Consider the following 20376-nt stretch of genomic DNA (forward strand, 5'->3'; position numbering starts at 1 on the left):
AGGGAAAGGAGGCACCACATGGGGACAGCGAGGCTCCGATTCTATGTGGGGAGCAGCTTAGAAGGGCTTCCTTTCTGTCTTGAAACAAATGAAAAAAAAAATCTTTACAAAACCATGAGAAATTGGACTTTCATCGGCTGGGGCTCACCGATCTTTTTCTCAGCCTAATATTAAAAAGAAATGCTGTGATATTTTCTTGTGATGAAATAATCCCATTTATTAGTGAATAATGAAATAACCCTCAGTCCCAAACCTCCCACCCATATCAGTCCGTCAATGTGACTTCTCAAATTGAAACCCAAACCATATTAAACAATTTTCCTTTGGGGGCCTGACAAAATGTTTAAAGTCTATTTTTGAAAATGTTGCAATTCCAGGCCATATTGTATTGTTTTTCCATCTTCATAATTTGTAGCAATGCCAGTAGGAAATCTATAACCCTGACTTTCCCAACCTCTTGTTCTGATGCTCGAAGAATCCAAAGTCAGAGAGGACTTTGTAGATCTAAAGGCTCCTTGATGAGGCATTTTTTTTTTTCCCCCATGCTGGAGGTTCTCATGTCAAGACACAGGCACAATCAAGGAGCTGAGCTTTTTAATGGAACTGCACTGAATTCTACAGGCATCAGCCTTGTTCTTATTTTGGTTTTCCCAGGCAAGGCAGGGGACGTAAGAACCGTGTCACAACTGAAAAGCATTCAGGTCTCAGGCCTTTCCGCTGAGACCTGAAAAATCGCATCCCTGAGGCTCATGGCTATTTTCTCTCAAACCTTCACCTTCTGAAGTTTAGCTTTTGGCCACTCTTAAAAGACCCTCCCAGCTTATGGAAAAGACCCTCCAAGTTTATGGGAAGCCAAGCAGCAAAAATATTACCTAGAGTTACACTGAAGTCTAACTTAAGGAGAAAATGCCTGATTATAAAAGTATGTACATATGATAAAAGTCCATGGTTGAAGAGAGTCGGCGTATCAGGGACAACGACCTGATCACCCCACAGTTCATTTTGGAAATCCTTTTGAAACTTCCTGGTCAACCCCATGGCCTTCTGTTTAAAAGTCTGTTCGCCTTCCTGGGGTTCCAGCTCTGTCTCTACAACAACGCGGGGTGCAAATCATCGGAGCATCAAGGTGAGGTGCATCATCACAGTGAACGTAGGATAGAGTAGAATTTGAATAAAGGATTTTTGCTTTTATCACTAGCTTTGGGATATTCTTGGTTAAAAATAAAAACAAAATGGTAAAGGAAGTTTGGAAAGGCTATATATTCTTTTCGAGAGTCACAATACATGCAAGCTCTAAGGAGACCCGCAAGATGGAGATGTGTTTGAGCTTACCCAAGTCAGCATTCTCCAAATGCTTCAGCGAGGGAACCACCCCCTCACCTGCTGCTCTATGGAACACACTGGCATCCTGTGCCAAAGTAAGAGGAAACCACTAGCTTCTGGACTGATACTTGCTACATTCGTTGAGCACCTTCCATAAACCAAGGGCTTTTAATCCTTGTCATCCCAAGTAGTTTAATCCTCACAAGAACCCTTTGAGGTGGATATTAGTATCCCCATTTTAAAGCTGTAAAAACTGAGACAGAATAATTAACTAGGTCATATAGCAATTTTGGATTCACTCTCTCTGACTTCAAAGCCTCTGTCTCACATACTACTGTCGTTCTTCTGTTTTACAATGTTATTGTCTAAGACACTGGTATCTTATTTGATGGAAAGATTTCTAGTTTCTCATGTAGTATAAAAATAAGTTCTTGGGGCACCTGGGTGACTCAGCGGGTTAAGCGTCCGACTTCGGCTCAGGTCATGACCTCGCGGTTCGTGAGTTCGAGCCCCACAGCTCAGAGCCTGCTTTGGATTCTGTGTCTCCCTCTCTCTCTCCCCCTCCCCTGATCATGCACTCTCTCTGTCCCTCAAAATATAAAGGTTAAAAAGAAAATTAAAAACAAATCCGTTCTTCATTAGATTTATTTCTAATGAAGCCAGTCAAGGGGATGTGTCCCTTTCTGAGGCCAAGCAGACTCAGCCCTGAAACTTTGGTGCCCAGAAGTGAGTGGCAAGCAGGAAAGCATTTTGTCTCTGCCAGACATTTCCCCGTTTCTCGCATGCTTGGGTTCCACTTCAGAACCCGACTGCTACTCCATCACGGCCATGCAGCGAGACTTCTTGTCCGGGGCTACTGGCGCTAGTTACATGCAATAAATAGAAATAAAGGTGACAATATCGACAGTAAGGGTCAAGGTGGAACACTTCACCCTTTCTGAAGGGAGATAGCTTCATTTTTTCTCTAAGCCTGAAACCAGAAACCACGTATGGCTCATCTCCATCTTGCAATCAGAAACGGATTTGGTTCACGTAAGAGAATTAAACGGCTCTGTTTGGAAAAGGAGTAATGCCATAGTTTGACATGACAGATTTCCTTCTCCCTCCAACAAAAGATTGCCTCCAGTGGGCAGCAGGTGAGAGTCGTTAAGGCTGGGAACTTCATCCCTCCCCTCCCTTGCTGGCTAACTGACCTATCGTATATTATCTAAAGTCCTTTTAACTTATATAAGATAGAAGTAACCCAAATAACTCCACCTAGTACATAGTATATAATACCTATGCATGGGAGGTTATAGTAAAGTGGTTGGTTTTCAGACTTGAATAATCAGCATTTTAGTTAACTAAATATCCTCAGAGCAGGCTTGTTAAAACAGAACGTTGGCTAATCTGAGATAAAATAAGGTGCTAAGTTTACTACATATCAAAGATGGAAGTGCCTCATTAAAAATGTTGTGAATGGATGGGAAACTGAGATCCATTCATTCTCATAGTAGTCAAGGACTTGGGCAGACTATGTGACCGAGCCTGGCTTCCTAATGTGTGAAGACAACTAGGTTAGCGGCTCCCAGTGCCAAGAGCTACCTTCACACAGGGCCGAAGAACACTGGGGGTCCTGTGTGAGCGTAGTCTCTATGGTCCTGAGGACGAGGTGTTGGGGGGCCCTACGCCGCTGACCTTGACGGACTGTTTTGAAGTTGAAGGTCTGGAAGCCACCTGTCAATGCAGAAGAGTCGATGACGTCCACGCCATAGTCACTCTGGCTCCGTCTATAAAGGGTGACACCAATGACCAGGACTGCAACGGCCACCACGGCAGCGCCCAAGCCCGAGTACAAAGCAATGTCGCTGGCATTCTCAATGCCTGAAAGACACAAGAGAAATCTTAAATGGCCAGCATGGGCACAGAGCCGAAGAACCACCCTGGGATACAAAATGAAATGCTATTGGATTTTTGGAGCTACTTTTCAGAGAAAATGACATATGCAGCTAGCCATAAGTTATACTCTCTTTCACACATAATCATGTTTCTAAAATACCCTGTATAAATCAGAGGGACGCTAGTCAAATATCTTGACTGCATTAGGGCAGCTTACCACATAATAAAATCTTAAAGACAATCAATTTTGCAAAGAATGTAATATTTTTCAAGTAAAAGCAGACAACTCCTTAATTTACTTGGTTTAGAAAGTCATATTTACCTGCAAAGTATTTTTTTTTTTTGCATCTTATTTTTATTTGAGGGAGGACATGAGATCCACATACAATGACAAAATATGGGTGAACTGTTCTGCTTATATATGACGTGGGGCACATGCATTCACAGAGAGTGGGCTAGGGTGAGAAGGTCAGACACAGTCTAGGAGTCAAGAGAGAGAAGACCAGAGCTCACAAATAGGCATTTTAGCTTTGGCACAAATCATTCAGTTTAAGAGAACATCGACAACATCAGGTTAGCGTATTTACAATCATCATGAAAGAATTTCTGTTGTGAGATATGGAGATTTTGGTCCTAGGTGCTCCGATGTCCACGGTCAACGTTTTCCAGCACCATTAAATGCTAGACTTAATACATTTTTGCGAAAGAGGACTGGTCTCTAAAAGGGCACATGCTGTTTCTCCCATACCTCTCCTACTCCATCCTATTGAATGCATAGGCAAAGCAAAAATAAAAGCGTTAGTTTGAATTGAGAATGTGGGTGTCTTCCCAACCCCCAAGATAGGTTGTAGCTGTTTCCCAACTCGTCTGCTAGTTGTACTTTGCGTGTGGTTCGTTCCTGAAGACCTTCATCATGGCTACTGCAGTTCAGCATGAGATTGATCCAAGGCCACGCGACCCTACAAGAGGCATAATCTTGCAAAGTATGTGGAAAGAGAAGGTGGCAAGTGCCAGCTATGTTATCCATCCCCTTACAGATTATGGGGTGAGTACACATAATAGGTCCAGAGGTACTTGCTCTGTCACCCTGTATTAGGTTTAGAGGCTAAAACAGAGCTATCATATATTCACCTGGTAATTGCATGGTGCTTACTATGCATTCACTGCAGCCTAATACAGTACTTACGTTATAACACGAGTACTACTAACCAACAAAGTTGGTGGACTGTAAAATAAGGCGCCACCAAATTAAAGAGTGAACAAGGAAACCAAGCAGAACCGGTTCAGCAATAGTGCAGTAAACACACACAAATAATTCGCAAGGGAGCGAAACCATCCAAAAGAACGGTATTTGAAAGGTGAGAGGATTGTAAGACATTTTCAATAACCACAGCGGCCTAGGAGGTGTTGAGAAACAGGCTGTGACTTAGGTTTTAGTTCCAATGTCATGATGGTCCCCACGGGAGAGGGACAGGGATGGAGGCATCTGTGTGGTCGGCTCTGGCCACCCAGAACCATGTGCGTGGTGACTAGCACGGGCCCCAAAGTTCCAGTGTCTGCCTGTGTCCCACAGGGAAAGGGAGGGGCAGCTGGGCTCTCACTGATGTTCCCTCCCTCCCTCTACCCAATTCAGTTCCGTGAAGGGAGTCGCTGTGCTCAGAGCAGAGAGAACACAACACCGCAGAGGTAGCAAGCCAGGGTACCGGGAGTAGGGAGAGAACTTTGGATTGAAACCAATTAGCCTTCCCCCTCCCCACCCCCCTGCTTCCCACCAGTTCCTCGGGCACTACTGACTGATGACACTATCATTTTAAAAGGTGTATCTGGGGAGAACACACCTGCCCAGCAACCAAGCACACACAGAGAAACAGCCTGGCGGCATACTGAGTGCAGCTGCTGAGTTGGCAAAGTAGAGCCAAAGACCCCTTTCGCTTCCTGGTACTAAAAATAGGCAGGAGCCGAGGCCAGGGGGATGATCAGGGCAAAATACTTCTGGAAATGGACATCCCCAGACAGGAACATCCTGAGCCCAAACAGTAGCGGGAACCAGTTGGGTGAGTTCCTCTGTATTTCTGTCTTGTTTTCTAGGTTTCCACCCTCCTGCTACCCACACACGCAGAATCTCCCTTCTCTCAGACACAAACCCTGTCTTTAGGAAAGGACCCTACATAGGCCTTCAGACTGAGATTTAAGTGTTTGATATGGTTCAGTGCGTTTCCCAGGAATATTTGCAGAATCTATTTGACTTAAGAGAATGAAATACTGAATTATAGAATTAAAAAAAAAATGAGTATGGGGACTGTGGAGCTAGGGGGTGAGAGAGAAAGGGGAGAGACCTGTATGGAGAGCACGGCGTCCTTATAAGGCTCACCCTGGCATTTGGTGGGACAGTCTAATCTAAAAGACAAAAGTCAATCGACTCCCTACAGGAAGATAAGCAAAATGGTGTTTACTTTACAAGAACAATCTGTCCTGGGAATTAAAACCTTCAGAATCTAATAATTTCATTTATTCCACAAACATTTGTGGAGGGCCAACCATGCAATGGAAATGAGGGTGCACGGAGGAATTAACATATTCTTAGTTGTTTCTTGTCTAACGGTTCTAACGGTGGTAAAAGACAAGTGGTGAGATCCTGACAGGGAGACACAAATACTCGAAGCCACATGTATACATCTCAAGAGACATCCTTACCAACAGCTCAAACCCTTCCAAAGTTGGGCCACAGTGCTTCTTTCTTCTTTTTTTTTTTTTTTTTTTTTTGCTCTTCTATCTACTGTTTTTACTTCACCTCCTTCCTTTCTTTTTCTCACTCTGCCTCACTCTTTTCTAATCCATCCTCCAGGACAGTAGAGTGGTTTTCCCTGTAAGGATACCTGAGTGCTTATAAACATAATCAATTCACTTTTCTTGTGTGTTCAGGACTGGGTCCAGAAGAATCTGAGATTTCGTTCCATATTTGCCACCACAATTTCATGGGAGAAGGGAGGACGCTGGGTGTAAGCCTGTCCGTGAGCACGCAGGCACCTAGGGGGAGCCGCTGCAGAGTCACTGCATACACGCGTGCGCACAGTGATCACTTGTCCAAACGTTAGAAGCCACCACTGGTCCTTCCCAGGGGAGTCGTTCTAAGGACATGACCGCGTGGTGCAGGCACTACCCAGGCCCTGATGGCTTTCTCCGTGTCCATTTCAATGCTCATGCTCCACTCTGCGGCACTGCCTCACACCCCAAATTCAACTGTAATTTAACTGCCAGATGGATGCCTGTTAGTGAATAGCCCTGTATGACAGGTCATTGTAAAATAAACCCTTGGTCGCGTGCCAGCTCAAGGTCCCCCACCTTCAAGAAGGTAACCCTGTCCAGGGGCGCCCGGGTGGCTTAGTCGGTTAAGCATCTGACTCTTGATTTCAGCTCAGGTCATGATCTCACGGTTCATGAGTTTGAGCCCCGCATCAGGCTCTGGATGACAGTGCAGAGCCTGCTTGGGATTCTCTCTCCCTCTTTCTCTGTTCCTCCTCCACTTGTGCTCTCTCTCTCTCAAAATAAACAAACTTAAAAAAAAAAAAAATAAAAGTAAACAAAACCAAACCAAACCCCTGTCCTTGCCAATCCAGCCAACCCTCCCAACCACGATCTTCTAAACTCCCAGATCACTTAGGGTTCCTAGAACTCAGTTTGGATCATTCTTTTTATTGTTTAATTATCTGAGCGCCAATGCATTCTCCCTAACTGCTTTAAACACTTCAAAAGCAGTAATATCTCCATAATTTCCCACAGAAATCCGCACACCATTGCACCTATTTATGATCGCTCGCCTGGTCTCCAACTGTGGGGAGACAAGTATTAAAGAAATCACAGTCTGAGGTTGATTACAGAGTTCTTGCTGCAAGGACTCGCTTTATGTTAACACACATATATGTTTATACCTGTCCGCTGGCTCCCATACACACATGTGTTGCTGGTTTGTTTGCTCCAAGTTAATTTGAACAAAAGCACTGATAACCCCATGACTGATAATGCTATTCTGCTTTCTGTGGGCACAGGTCTTTGTTTCACAGACGAAGCTTTACAGATCAATGTGTTATTGATGTCTTTCCTGTGTTTTCATCCCTATTTTCCTTGAACCGAGAGTCACAAAAGCTCTAGGTAAGCATGGAAGAACGCAAGGTGAGGTACAAAACAAACAAACAAAAAACTGTTGCATAAAATCTCCAGCTAGAGCTGACGGAGAAATTTCTTGTATTCCAAATTACTAACGAACTACTGAGGAATACGTTCATTGCTGGAAAGGAGTGTAGGATATCTGCAGAGACAGTCTGCACAGATTAATAGAGCTCTGTGGAAATTAGGACCCCGGAGAGGAAATGTTTATGGGTTCCCTTGGCCCACAGAAGGCAGAGCTGTAAAGTGACTGGAGGTGATCTTTAATGCGGAGAGGGTTGTCACAAGAGGAGAGCAGGTCTATGGTAGGAACTCAATGACTCTTCCTTTACGATGACGCTAGTAACCAACTCTTTGCCATCTCTAACAAGGACTGAAAAGGAGGATGTGGCCTTTTATGACAGCCATTGGGACTCTGGTTAGATATTAAAATGACCTTTTCTACAATGAGGGTTGTTAAAAAAAAAAAAAAAGCTTGTAGTTCTGAGGGAGATTGTGACACTTCCTTTCAGAAAGTCTCCCTCTAAAAAAAAAAAAAAACAAAAGAGAAGAAGCAGCATAACTTTACAATAGTCTGCAGTAATTTTATTTATTTTTGGTCAAAGCTGGTGAGATGGTCTAAATAGCCTTTCACAGCCCCTTTGAATTTCGTAGTGCAAGGGACAGGGATCAATAAGTTCGATGTCTTTATGAATTGTAATCACACCTAGTTGTTGCGAGGAACTGATGTCCCCAAAGGACTAAATACAAGGGCTGTTTACATGGTTTGCCTTTCTCTCTTCACATGATTCCCCTCAGAAAGACCGATTCTTGCCACTAATTATGGGAATATAACTCAAGTCTCATGTTATGAGATTAACTATATTATCACATTGAAATCTATCTTATAGGATCAGATAGCTACAGAAAATTAACAAAGGAGCATAGCAAATGCCTTTCTAACACAGAATATTCTATCTCCTATTAAATACTGCAGAACAGCCATTGCTACCCCTTCAGGAGAAAAACCAATAACTTGAATGGACATATACTAGAGAGAGTGAATTTCTAAGGAATCCACACAATCAAAATTCACACAGAGGCCTAGGAGAGACAAAACAAATGGAAGGCTAAAGAAGCTGTTGCTGTGCTGAACTCCCATAGACAGCCAGTACCCGGCCATCTCAGGACCTGCCCCTGGCCCCTTGCACAGGCGGTGTTGTGGATACAGACTCACGTGCCAAAATATTTAATTAGATGTTGAAATACAATATAATAGAAGATACTGTTTATACTTGCAGTCATTGAGAAGCAACTTTTTTTTTAATACCACATCAAAAAATAGCTTTTGGATGGTCAGCCGTGGCCAACCATGGTGAACAATTCCAACTACATTTGCAGTGCTTGGGGTCTTACAACCCCGTAACCCATCAACACCTCAGCTTTTCTAATCTCCTATCAAAAACCTCATTATTGTTACTGTGATTGTTGATTTACTGTTGTAATGAAGGACAAAAGTAGCAAATTTTTGAATAGTGCTTACTACGTGCCAGGCGCTGTTCTAGTTCAACGGCAGCCCTTCTTCTCACCTGCCCTTCTTTCTAGCTGAAAAAAGGGAGGCTGTCCTACGTGAGCTCACTTTCCTACCACTCAGGATTTCTCTGCTCCTTCACAAGTGTTTCCTCCTTTTTCTCTGTTCCCGGAAGAGCTGCTCTTCTGTATCAAGTCAGCTACGATCCCGTCCCCTCCTGCCTCCACAGAGACTTGGCCTCATTCATTATTCCCTTTTGGTCTTACATCTTCAAACTTTTCCTCGGCACCTGAGCCTTGCCCTCTGCCTCCAAACACAGTCTGGTCTTCTTAATCACATTCTCCCCAAATCTTTCCCCCAACTTCCTCTCAGATAAACTTCTCAAAGATGTGGTCTTCTCTACACCCATGTTCTTAGCTCTTTCTTTTTTTTTTTTTTGTTTTAATTTTTTTTTTTTTAACGTTTATTTATTTTCGAGACAGAGAGAGACAGAGCATGAACGGGGGAGGAGCAGAGAGAAAGGGAGACACAGAATCTGAAACAGGCTCCAGGCTCTGAGCTGCCAGCACAGAGCCCGACGCAGGGCTCGAACTCACGGACCATGAGATCATGACCTGAGCCGAAGTCGGACGCTTAACCAACCAAGCCACCCAGGCGCCCCCTTAGCTCTTTCTTTAAAAGAACTCAAAGCATTGGTTTTTAACATTCAACATTTCTTAATGCATGCTTTCTTAATACATAATTGCCCTAACTGGTTGGCTGCTGTCCCTGTTAAAAGAATAAATGAAAGGCGCCTGGGTGGCTCAGTGGGTTAAGCATCCTATTTCAGCTCAGGTCATGATCTTGCGGTTCATGAGTTCGAGCCCCATGTCAGGCCCTGTGTTGGCAGCTTAGAGCCTGGAGCATGCTTCGGATTCTGTGTCCTCCTCTCTATCTGCCCCTCCCTGGCTCGCACTCTCTCTCTCTCAAAAATAAACAAACATTTAGAAAAAAAGAATGAAATACATATTTAAGATGAGGAAATGTTTAGTAAGTATAAAAAGGGACAGTATTCAAGGAGAAAACACATTCTCCAACTACCCTTTCTTCAGAAGTAATCACTCTTGACAATATCTTTGAGACCTTTTGGGAAAAAAAAGAAGAGTAAATATCCTTTATTTATTTATTTATTTATTTATTTATTTAACCCTAAAGTCTCCATATTATATTTCCTTTACTGTACTTTGTTTTGTTTTCTACATACAATATTTTGTAGGTCCTTCCTATCAGAATCTATAGACCGACTTCATTTCTTTTTACATTTGCCTGGCCTGTTGTCAGGCTGCAGATAATTTAATTAGTCCAGTATTTCTATGTCCTTTGATTGTTCTCTTACCCTTTAAAGTCTGCCTTTCCCCCAAATCATTGTTCCTTCTTGACGGTTGTTTATAACTACTGCATCAATAGTAATGTTCTTTGTGTTATTCCTTTCCACTACTCTCTAGCAGTAGGCAAGCCAAGCCAAGCCAACCCTCTTTCCAGAGAGGAAAAAAAAAGTCCCTTAAACTGGATTCACCTCCCTTCTTTCTTATTGTTTAGTAACTACCCTTCACTCTCAACGTTCCATAAACAGACTTCAAAGCTCAGTTCTTAGCCCTCTTCCTGTCTCCTTGCCAAAATAATGGGATAATTGTTCACAGTGCTATTTCCTTGATGCCTAACACTCTCCATTGGAGATGTCTTGCCTCGACTCCTGTGCGCAGACCTAATCCCATATCTCCTTCCTGGTCAGTGGACGAAACCACCTGCATGTTGTGCTAACATCTCAAATTGGTCATCTGACTTACAGATTTGTCATTCTTATCTCTTCAAATATTTTCTCCTCTTGAATTCCCTTTTTCAGGTAATGTGACACCATGAGTGAGAATGGAGAGTCGTCTTTCATTCTGTCCCCATTGATTCTTCCCCAAACCACTCACATGCCTTACTCATTACATCTCCAGTGCCTCTCGCATCTCCCCTTCCATAGGAGACACCCTACTTGACGTTCACATTGTACAGTCTCATCGTACCTAGTACACAGTCTTTGGTCACTCAGAGCCATTTTCCACTGGATTACTCTTTTTTTTTTTTTTTCAACGTTTATTTATTTTTGGGATAGAGAGAGACAGAGCATGAACGGGGGAGGGGCAGAGAGAGAGGGAGACACAGAATCGGAAACAGGCTCCAGGCTCTGAGCCATCAGCCCAGAGCCCGACGCGGGGCTCGAACTCACGGACCGCGAGATCGTGACCTGGCTGAAGTCGGACGCTTAACTGACTGCGCCACCCAGGCGCCCCAGGATTACTCTTCTTAAGAAGAGTACCACAGTTCTGGTACTGCCTTAGACAACTCTCTAGTATGAAGTGATTCCACTCCAAAAGGGATTTATCTTATGGCTCAAGACACTTTGTGCTCTACATCACCCCAGTTTTCAACAACTTTTGCCCATTTCTCATCCATATGGACCCTACTCTCTGGCCAAGTCTGATTACTCCTTTTTTCAAGTAGACGTTGTACTTCAGGCAAGTTTTTCTTTTTCTTTTTTTTTTTTTTTTTTTTTTTTTTTTTTTTTTTGGTTCAGAGGTTTTGTTCCTACTGAAAGGCTCTCCCCTCCAGTATCTCTTTCAATTTTAACCATTCTTCCAAGATTGACAATTAGGGAGCCTATTTTATAAAACGTTTCTTGATATGCACATTTCTCCTTTTAAGCAAAGGTGCCAGATTTAGCAAATAAAGATATGATGCAGTTAAACTTGAATTTCAGATCAATGAATAATTTTACTGTATCTCCCATGCAAATCTAGATATGCTTATGCTAAAATTTATTTATCTGAAATCAAATTTAACTAGGGGTCCTCTGTTTTGTCTGGTAACTCTACATTTGGCCACAAAATATCTGTGCTTTTTCCCATCAGATAGGAAGACTGGGTTAAGGTGGGGGTTAGAGTAAAGAAAAAAATAGGATTTGAACTCCAGCTTTTGAGAAAATGACTTCACCTTATTTAATTTCCTATCCTAAAAACTGAAGCCAAAAACTCTATCAACTTTGAAAATACACACAGGTGGAGAGACGGAGTCTGTGAATTCACATTTTAACAAGGGACCCGGGTTATTCTGATGCTGAAGAACACATTGGTCAACCAGCTACTTTCCTGTCTCTGCACAGTTCTGAGGTACATGATGAACAAAATCCTGTTGCATTAAGGGCAGAGTCAACAATGTCATTGAACATGGTAGTAAGAAAAGGCACACACTTATGATAGGATGAAAATTGGATAATAAGGACATTGGAGATGCTAAGAAAATGACAAATGTTGCCTATAAAGATGGGTTGGATTGATCACAGTAGGGGGTGACCTGAAGGACAAAGTAAGTCATACAGTTTGCAAAAAGTGTTCTATTTATGCAATAGAAAATAATCAGGAGATGAAGCAAAATGATTAGGAAAAAAAAAAATGTTTAAAGCATTGCTAGAAGATGAGCATTGATGCCAGTATCCTAACGTTAGTTTAGAAGAGCCTAGAAGTCTGTTGAGGATGTAAAAGTATGTCCCAAAGTCGCAAACAGTCCAATGGGATCAAGACACTATTCAAGTCCTCACAGCCTGAAAGAAGAATGTCCAAACGCAGTGTGGGCCACATGTCTTCTGAGGTATTCCCTAACCTTTGTGAAGATCACAAAGGATGTAGATTCCACATGATTCCACTGTGGATGAAACCAGTGTATTTTTGGAAAAGACGCAGAATGGGATGGGTGTTGGTGAGAAGCACATACTTAGTTTTTAGACTTTAAGGACACATTTGGGCCATTCTTTGATGGACAGGATTCTGGGAAGTAACACCTTTTAGGCTTTAACTTCCTATCTGGTACAGAACAAAGGCTTATTAAAGATTGTTTCCTTTCTTCCCCTTTTCTCAAGTCATTTATCATCTTCTAACTTGTATTGGAGTCATGGAGAAGAAACATTAATTTTTTTCCCTCACATTTCACTGGGACAAGACTATTTATATAGAACTGCATAATAAACAGCCAGCATATGAATGAGTAAAAATAAATATTTAGAAGCAAAGACTTTATTTTCACCTGAACAGTAAAAGGCCCAGTGAGGAGTTTTCAGGAGGATGTAAGGCATTAACTCAAGTGGTTTTTGAGCATCTAATACTAGGCCAGTGGTTAATGCTACAGATGGAAGAGTAAGTAAGACTCTATACTGTCTGCCTACAGGCAGAGATGGTGTCTATAAGAAAGGGAATCCAGACCAGTACAAGGGCAATGAAAATATAGCACAGAATTAGGGAAATACTTTGATCCTGGGTACATTTCAGGAGTCACCAATGCAGCCTTGGTGGGGGGAAGGCCTTGCAGAGGAAGTAAAACGCAAGCTGAAATTGGAAGGAAGAATGCGTCTAACAAGGATTCGGTGGAGAAAAAGAGTTTTCAGGGAGAAGTAACAGAATGTATAAGTAATAGGCACTATATGCCAAAATGGGCAGAGGGTATTCTGAAAGCTCAGAAGCTTTATTTGACTGCAGAAGACAGGAACTGGAGAGCAGGCAGGCAGGAATTTACCTAATGATTAAACTGACAGAAGCTGATAGGATTAAGAAAAGAAAGTTGAGACCAGATCATATACATATTCAGTACCTTGGACTTTATTTTATAAATACTGGTGAGCAAATGAAGAGTTGTTTTTTTTTTTTTTTAAGTTTATTTTTTTTTTAATTTAGTTTGAGAGAGAGCAAGCAGAAGAGGGACAGAGAGTGAGGGAGACAAAATCCCAAGCAGGCTCTGCACCGTCAGTGGAGAGCCTTACGAGGGCTGGAACTCACAAACCGTGAGATCATGACTTAAGCTGAAGTCAAGAGTCGGATGCTTAACCGATTGAGCCACCCAGGTGCCCCCAAGCAATTGAAGAGCTTTAAATATTGCAGGTGGTATGACTAGAATCCATGTTTAGAAAGATCAGATAAATTGGTGTAGGGCAAGACTAGAAACAGGGAGGCAACTGCAGAAATCCTAATTAGGAATGCAGACGGCCTCAACTTTTTAAATTTTCTTCTGGGACACCATTTTCTTTTAGTTTTTCTCTTACTATGCTGGCTGTAACTTTTCTGTCTTCTCTGCAGTGACTTCTGACCTCCTCTGCATCCAAATGTTGATGCCCTTCAGGGCTCAGTCGTCCGCTATCGTCCCTTCTCCATACACGCTCATTATCCGGGGATCTTTTTCAACCTAACGGCTTTAAATATCATCTGGACACTGACAAGCCCCAGATTTATGTCACCAGCCAGGACTCTGACCTCCAGACTCCTATAATTCCACTGCCTGCTCAACCTCTCCATTTAGATGTTTAATAGGTATCTCAAAGTTAGTGTCAGGAACGCTGAACTCCTGATCCCCTGTGTAGATTTGCTATACCACATTCTCTCTGGATCAGCAATGGCAACACCATCTTTCTAGCTGCAAAGCCAAACTTTGGAAATCATGCCTGATACCTTTCTTTCTCTCATGCTCAATATCCAACCCATCAAAAAATCTTTTCTGCCTTCAATAGATATGCCAAGATGACCCATTTTTACAATATCTAATGCCCTGTGTCTACCCCAAGCCACAATCATCTTGGACTTTGCTACTGGAAGAGCCTAGGTATTGTAATAGCCTAGATTACTCTTACTGATTACTGTTACAATGCATCACTGTAACAGGTCTTGCTTCCGCTCTGATCCCCTATATATTTATACTCAACACAGCAGGTAGAATTTATCCTTGAAAATACTAAGTCATGTCACTATGACAAAAAATCCTCAGAGGGGTTCAGAGTAAAGGTCAGAGTCATGACAACGGCCTATAATCCGTGTGGCAGTTTCCTCTCTCATCCCACTTCTCTGGTCTTAACTATTAGGACCTTTCCCTCTGCCACTCTGCTCCAGGTGTCCTGCCTGCTGTTCCTCAGACATTCCAAGCACGTTCACATCTCACAGCCTTTTCATCTGGTGTTCCCTTTGTCTGGAACGCTCTCTCCCCAGACATCCAGAATGTTTGTTTGTCTTTTCTGTTTTTTTTTTTTTTTTCTAGGTCTCCTCTTTTTTTTTTTTTTTTAAGTTTATTTATTTTAAGAGAGAGCGTGCACGGGCAGGGGAGGAGCAGAGAGAGAGAGGGAGAGTGAGAATCCCAAGAAGGCTCCTCTGGCTGTCAGGGAGAAGCCGGACGTGGGGTTTGATCTCACAAACGGTGAGATCATGGCCTGAGCTGAAACCAAGAGTCAGATGCTCAACCGACCCAGCCACCCAGCCACCCAGGTGCCCCCCGAGGTCTCTTCTTAAATGCAATTTTAATACAGAGATCTGCTCTGAACACCTTCTACCAAAAAAGCAACGTTCCCTTCAGCCCCACTGGAGTGTCTCACCCTGCTTTATTTCTCTTCACAACACTGACCATTAGCACTATATGTTTTCTGGTTTGCCTACATCCATCCATCTCTACTCAAACTGTATGCTCTGTGGAAGCAGAATCTGTACCTGTCCCTCTCAGGGCCGCTTCTCTACAACTGCTTCCTACAGCATGGTAAGTGCTCAGTCAACAGCTGTTGAGTGAATGGAGGGACAGAGAGGGGCAGTGTGAAAACGGAGAGTTGGTGATGAACATGAACTCTGTTTGGATGGAATAACAGACTGTAAGGACTTAATGAGTAACGAGTAGGAGAAAGGAAAACGTGTCCAAGTTTTGCACGTGGACAAAGTGAAGAGATGGTGAGGTACTGAGCGAACTAGAGAAGATGGGAAGCAGGACAGGATTAAGGACAGGGGCGGAGAAGGAGAGATTCAATTCTGAAACAGTTAAGATTCAAGTAATTGGGAGACACTCATCTGGAGCCGTCCTGGAAATGGCTGACTCTGCAAGTGTTCGCTGGGTTTGTGCTTAGCGTGCGTGCATCGGCACCCGGTGCAAAACAACTATACGGGAAGGAGATGAAGAGAAGGCTGTGTGTGTGGTCCTGGGTTACTTCTTTTGGGGACAGAGAAATCCTTTTCATCCCTAAGGTGAACGTGCTGAATGAGTCACTCCTCAGGAAGCCGCTGCCTCTCGGAAAGCCGCGGCCCCAAGCCTCCAAGGAGCCCCATTGTCTGAACGCAACCGTTTTTCAGTCTGACTCTGGGGGTGCGTGTTTGCCATTCAGAACCTACTATATTTTACTGCACCTCCTGACATTGTTACACAACATTTATTGAAAGCACATTTGATGGTAATGAAGTTTCTATTAACTATGATTAAATCTCATAAAGCACCTGAAGATAATTTAAGATGTGCAGAAGCAGAAAATGAAACATTCGGTTTAGTACATTAGGAAACATAATTGATTAAATTATCTCATTTACAATAAGTGCTTTCATGAGCTATGCGGTGCACATATTTCCCCCAGTTTGTCATTATGACTTGCCAGCAGTTATCCTAAGACTTCACTTTCTCCTTACACCTTCCTGCAACTCAAAGCTCGCTCCTTCGCCCACCCGTTCACGGAGGACCACGTGCGAGGCTCTGGGTGATGTTTTCTATCCACCAGGCCTTGTGGAGAATCATGTGCACAGCTATATACAGGAACAGGTTGTTTCTCAATTATCTTCATAATTGACTTTGATTTTGCATCAGTGATGATTCATGTAGTCTTAAACTAAGCCCCTCTTTCACTGAACAACCGCAGCCTGAATTTGTATAACGCACTCCTAACCATGCATTTTACAGAACCCCGGCTGGACTCCTCTGGGAGCCTTTTGCAATCACATTGATTCTGTTCAGGTTTTATTTTTAGGAAATCACAAATTAAAACAGTTTAAGTGATTCCGTGGCAGTATCCAGCAATTAAGCATGGTGTTCATGAGCGAGAACCCCAAGCAAAAACTAATTCAGGAGTCCCTGAGGGCTAGAAATAGCTAGTGTGGGGTTTATGGCTGGAAGTACAGATGTAACCAAATTAGAATGGCACAGGACTCACAAACTAAGCATGAAATTAATTTTTAAAAAACACATTTCTAAGTAACTCTCACGGTGGCCACGACATGGGTACTCATGATCTTGCTGGTGCCATACGTGAGGATCAGTGGGTGGCTTGGCTATGTCACTGGGAGGCAGCTGGGGGTCTATTTACTCCAGCTCTCACCCTGAGATCTGGACAGAGGCACACACCAAATATTCACCAACCCGATTGCTTCCTCCCTCCCTCAACGTACACACATACACATACATCTACAACCAGGTTTCCCCACCTCCAACCTCTCTGAATTCAAAATCAGGCATGCAAGAGGTCAGCGGACCACTAGCTAAGTACCAATAATGACTTTATGGGCAGTGGACCTCAGGGAAAAAAAAAAAGGATATTTGTTTTTGGGTGTTCTGCAAAGTTCTCAGACTCTGCAGGTAACGGCATTGTTGTATCTCAAGCCTGCCTGAAGCAACATAACAAAGTATGAACAATGGCTTTCCTGGATCTTTCTTCATGTCTCCTGACCCCGGTCCCAAAGCTCCTATTTCCATCTAACCTCACAAGAAGGAATCCTTAATTCCTTCCAAGAAGTTAGCTAATAAAAACTATTAGCTCTCCCAAGCTATCTGAATTATAATACCCTAGGATTTAAAAGATCAAAAGTCATTCATTTTATACGAAAATGGGAGATAACCGGCCAGGACACCTTCTACAAGCTTATTGATAAACCAACCGGGCAGCTCAGTAACTCTTCTATTGCTAAGAGCTGTGTTGCTGAGGCCCTTCTTTCTGGAGGTTTCCCTAGGATGCTGTACATACTTCTGAGAGCTTCAGAATCATTTGGGGAACATATGAAAATGTAGATTCTCAGGCACATCCCTGCCCCGCCATCCCCTCCCCCCCCACCCCGTATGCCGAGGATTCGAATTCATTTGTCCTATTCTGAGATGGGGTATATTTAAAAGCTCCCACCAAACCCCAAGATTCCGATGCACACGGTTGCTGATCTGCTTTTTGAGAAATATTTTTCTAAGATAGTTACTCTCAACCCAAGCTGCACATTGGAGTCTGAGGATCTTTTAAAAATAAGCATTCCTACCCTTATACATGGAATCTAAAAAAACAAAACAAATGAACAGATAAAACAGAAACAGACTTATAAATACAGAGAACAAGCTGGTGGTTGCCAGAGGGGTGGGGAATGGGCAAAATAGGTGAAGTGGATTAAGAGGCACAAACTTCCAGTTATAAAATAAATAAGTCACAGGATATAAAGTACAGCATAAAGAATATCATCAATAATATTGTCATAACTATGTATGGTGATAGACGGTAACTAGATTTAATCATGGTGATCATTTCCTAATGTACATAAAAGTTGAATTACTATGTTGTATACCCCCAAACGAACATAATCATATATACTTCAAGGAAAAAGAAAAAGAAAAAAAAAATCCTACATATTGAACTATGCATTAAAGTTTTAAAATCCTAAACAAAAATATAGGGATTCTAACCCACCCCAATTCTGATTCCATTGGTCTGGGGGTACAGCCTGAGACCTGGGGTTTTTAAAAGGCCTCCGGGTGGCTCTAAAGTTCAGCCATGACTGAAAACCTTAGGGTCAAATGCCGAGATGCTAACCATTCTCACTGTGCTGTTATGCCCAAATCTACTGGATGTGTAAGATAGAGATAATGCAAAGGCGGGCCTTCCCGGGAACCAAGCCTGCGTGTGGGGAGCTCAAACTGGCACGGCCACCAACATTTTCAGTTTCTGCTGATTTCACTGTAGAATCCTGGTTTCTAACCTACCAAGTTGCCATGGATTTCTCGGTTGCGTGTTAGGCGCCCCCGTCTCCTCCTAGGTGCAGAGGCTCGGAGTCAGTCTCGGCTCTTGCCCAAGGCTGCTCTCATGAAAGCTTGTACTGGCAAATATTTATTAACTTTAATGCTACCAATCTGCTCAGCAATAAGAATCCTAGACGGCATTTGCAGAGAAATGGACTTTGAGGCAGGCAGCATCACAGGGGAGATTTACTCCTACTCTGAGGGAGGGGTGTGTATATGTCCTTTCGATTTCAACCTCTGATCTGTGACCCAAACCCAAGGAGGAGGTGCCCTGAAAACCCTGGGTCTTTTCCTACAACCTCCCATTCTCTTTGGCTCCTAAACAAATACAACAGTAAGGCAGCAAATATGAGAATAAATTATATTCACAAGAGGAAAAATAACTTACTTTGGGGTTTTATTTCATGAAGAGGTTTTTTATCTAAAAGAAAGAGAAAAAGAGAGTTTCATTTAATAAATTTACATGGAGCAGATAGATTTCCTATATCACTTTATGTCCACCTCTATACAAGAAACATTTTCTCTGTTTTTTGCAGACAATATGGATTATGTTGTCCATATTTTTCCTTTCCTTTCTAATTTCTTATTTTTCTCCTTTGCAATATTTTTCTAGGGTGATTGCTTCATTCTCTCTCTCTCTTTTTTTTTTAATTTCCCCTCAGGCTTACTAGAGTTTCTCTCTGTTGCATTTGCTAGATTCTTATCAGCATGATGAGAGCACTGAGCTGGCAACATGTCCCCTTGTTTCTCTACAGCCAGAAGACTGCTCAGGTAAGGAAGGGATGCTATTTCACTGTATGTGATGATTGAAAAGTGAGCTGGTGAATACACATTTAAAGGGATCCTACGTTGGCTTAGCAGTTATCATAGCCTGGATAAAAAGGTCCGAACCACGCCATTTGTCCATTCTTGTGGAGTATGGGTGCAATATTATGAGCTTGTTGGAGGCTTTTAATAAATCGTTTTCCTTCCTTGCTCTGTTATGTTACTATTTGTACGATCTCTCTTCATTACAGTGTCATTCTGTAATCACAGCAGCAAGCACAGGAAGTGGACAGAGAAAAAAACATTTCAGGCTCAGGTGAGATTTTTTTTTTTAATTTTTCTTAATGTTTATTTATTTTTGAGAGAGAGAGAAAGAAACAGAGCACGAGCAGGGGAGGAGCAGAGAGAAAGGGAGACACAGATTCTGAAACAGGTTCCAGGCTCAGCACAGAGCCTGATGCGGGGCTCGAACTCACAAACCGTGAGATCATGACCTGAGCCAAAGCCAGACGCTCAACTGACTGAGCCACCCAGGTGCCCCTCAGGTGAGATCTTTTTATCCTTTCTCCCCACTGCCCTCCAGCCACTCTCTCCTGTCCTGTCTGCCATCACTGAATAACCTTGTAAATCACTCTGGGGCTTGGTGCCTGTGGCTAACTTCGCCTTCGACTATAGTCTTTCTTCTTCCCAGTCCCCATTTCCTGGCTGTCCCAGGCCAACACAATGCCACCATGACACAGAAACCTGAGAAGACTGTGCTTTGGTCACCAATGCAAGATTCTAGAAGATTTGCATGGGGTGACCTCCCTTTAATCAGTCCCCCACTTCCGACTTAGATGGAACATGATCAGATGACAAGCTTCGAGGCTGCTGCTCATCATTCACAG

The 20376-nt window shown here is 42.9% G+C and overlaps 1 protein-coding gene across 12 annotated transcripts in view; it reads right to left on the reverse strand.

Annotated features, from left to right (window-relative positions):
• The window catches only part of UNC5D (unc-5 netrin receptor D), a 568239-nt gene that overhangs the window by 83314 nt on the left and 464549 nt on the right, over positions 1-20376 (reverse strand). For 6 of the 12 annotated variants that reach the window (XM_086703728.1, XM_086703729.1, XM_086703724.1 and 3 more), the window contains 2 exons: positions 19113-19145; positions 3001-3186 (listed from right to left, as the gene is read on the reverse strand). In XM_086703728.1, coding sequence (XP_086559854.1) covers positions 3001-3186; positions 19113-19145 — 219 coding nt within the window. The remainder of the gene's footprint in view (positions 1-3000; positions 3187-19112; positions 19146-20376) is intronic. The other 6 variants (XM_086703726.1, XM_086703732.1, XM_086703727.1 and 3 more) reach the window with 3 other exon arrangements.

The sequence above is a fragment of the Puma concolor genome, chromosome B1 (genome assembly GCF_028749965.1).
Source record: "Puma concolor isolate L17-30 chromosome B1, mPumCon1.1.hap2, whole genome shotgun sequence".
Lineage (NCBI taxonomy): Eukaryota > Metazoa > Chordata > Mammalia > Carnivora > Felidae > Puma > Puma concolor.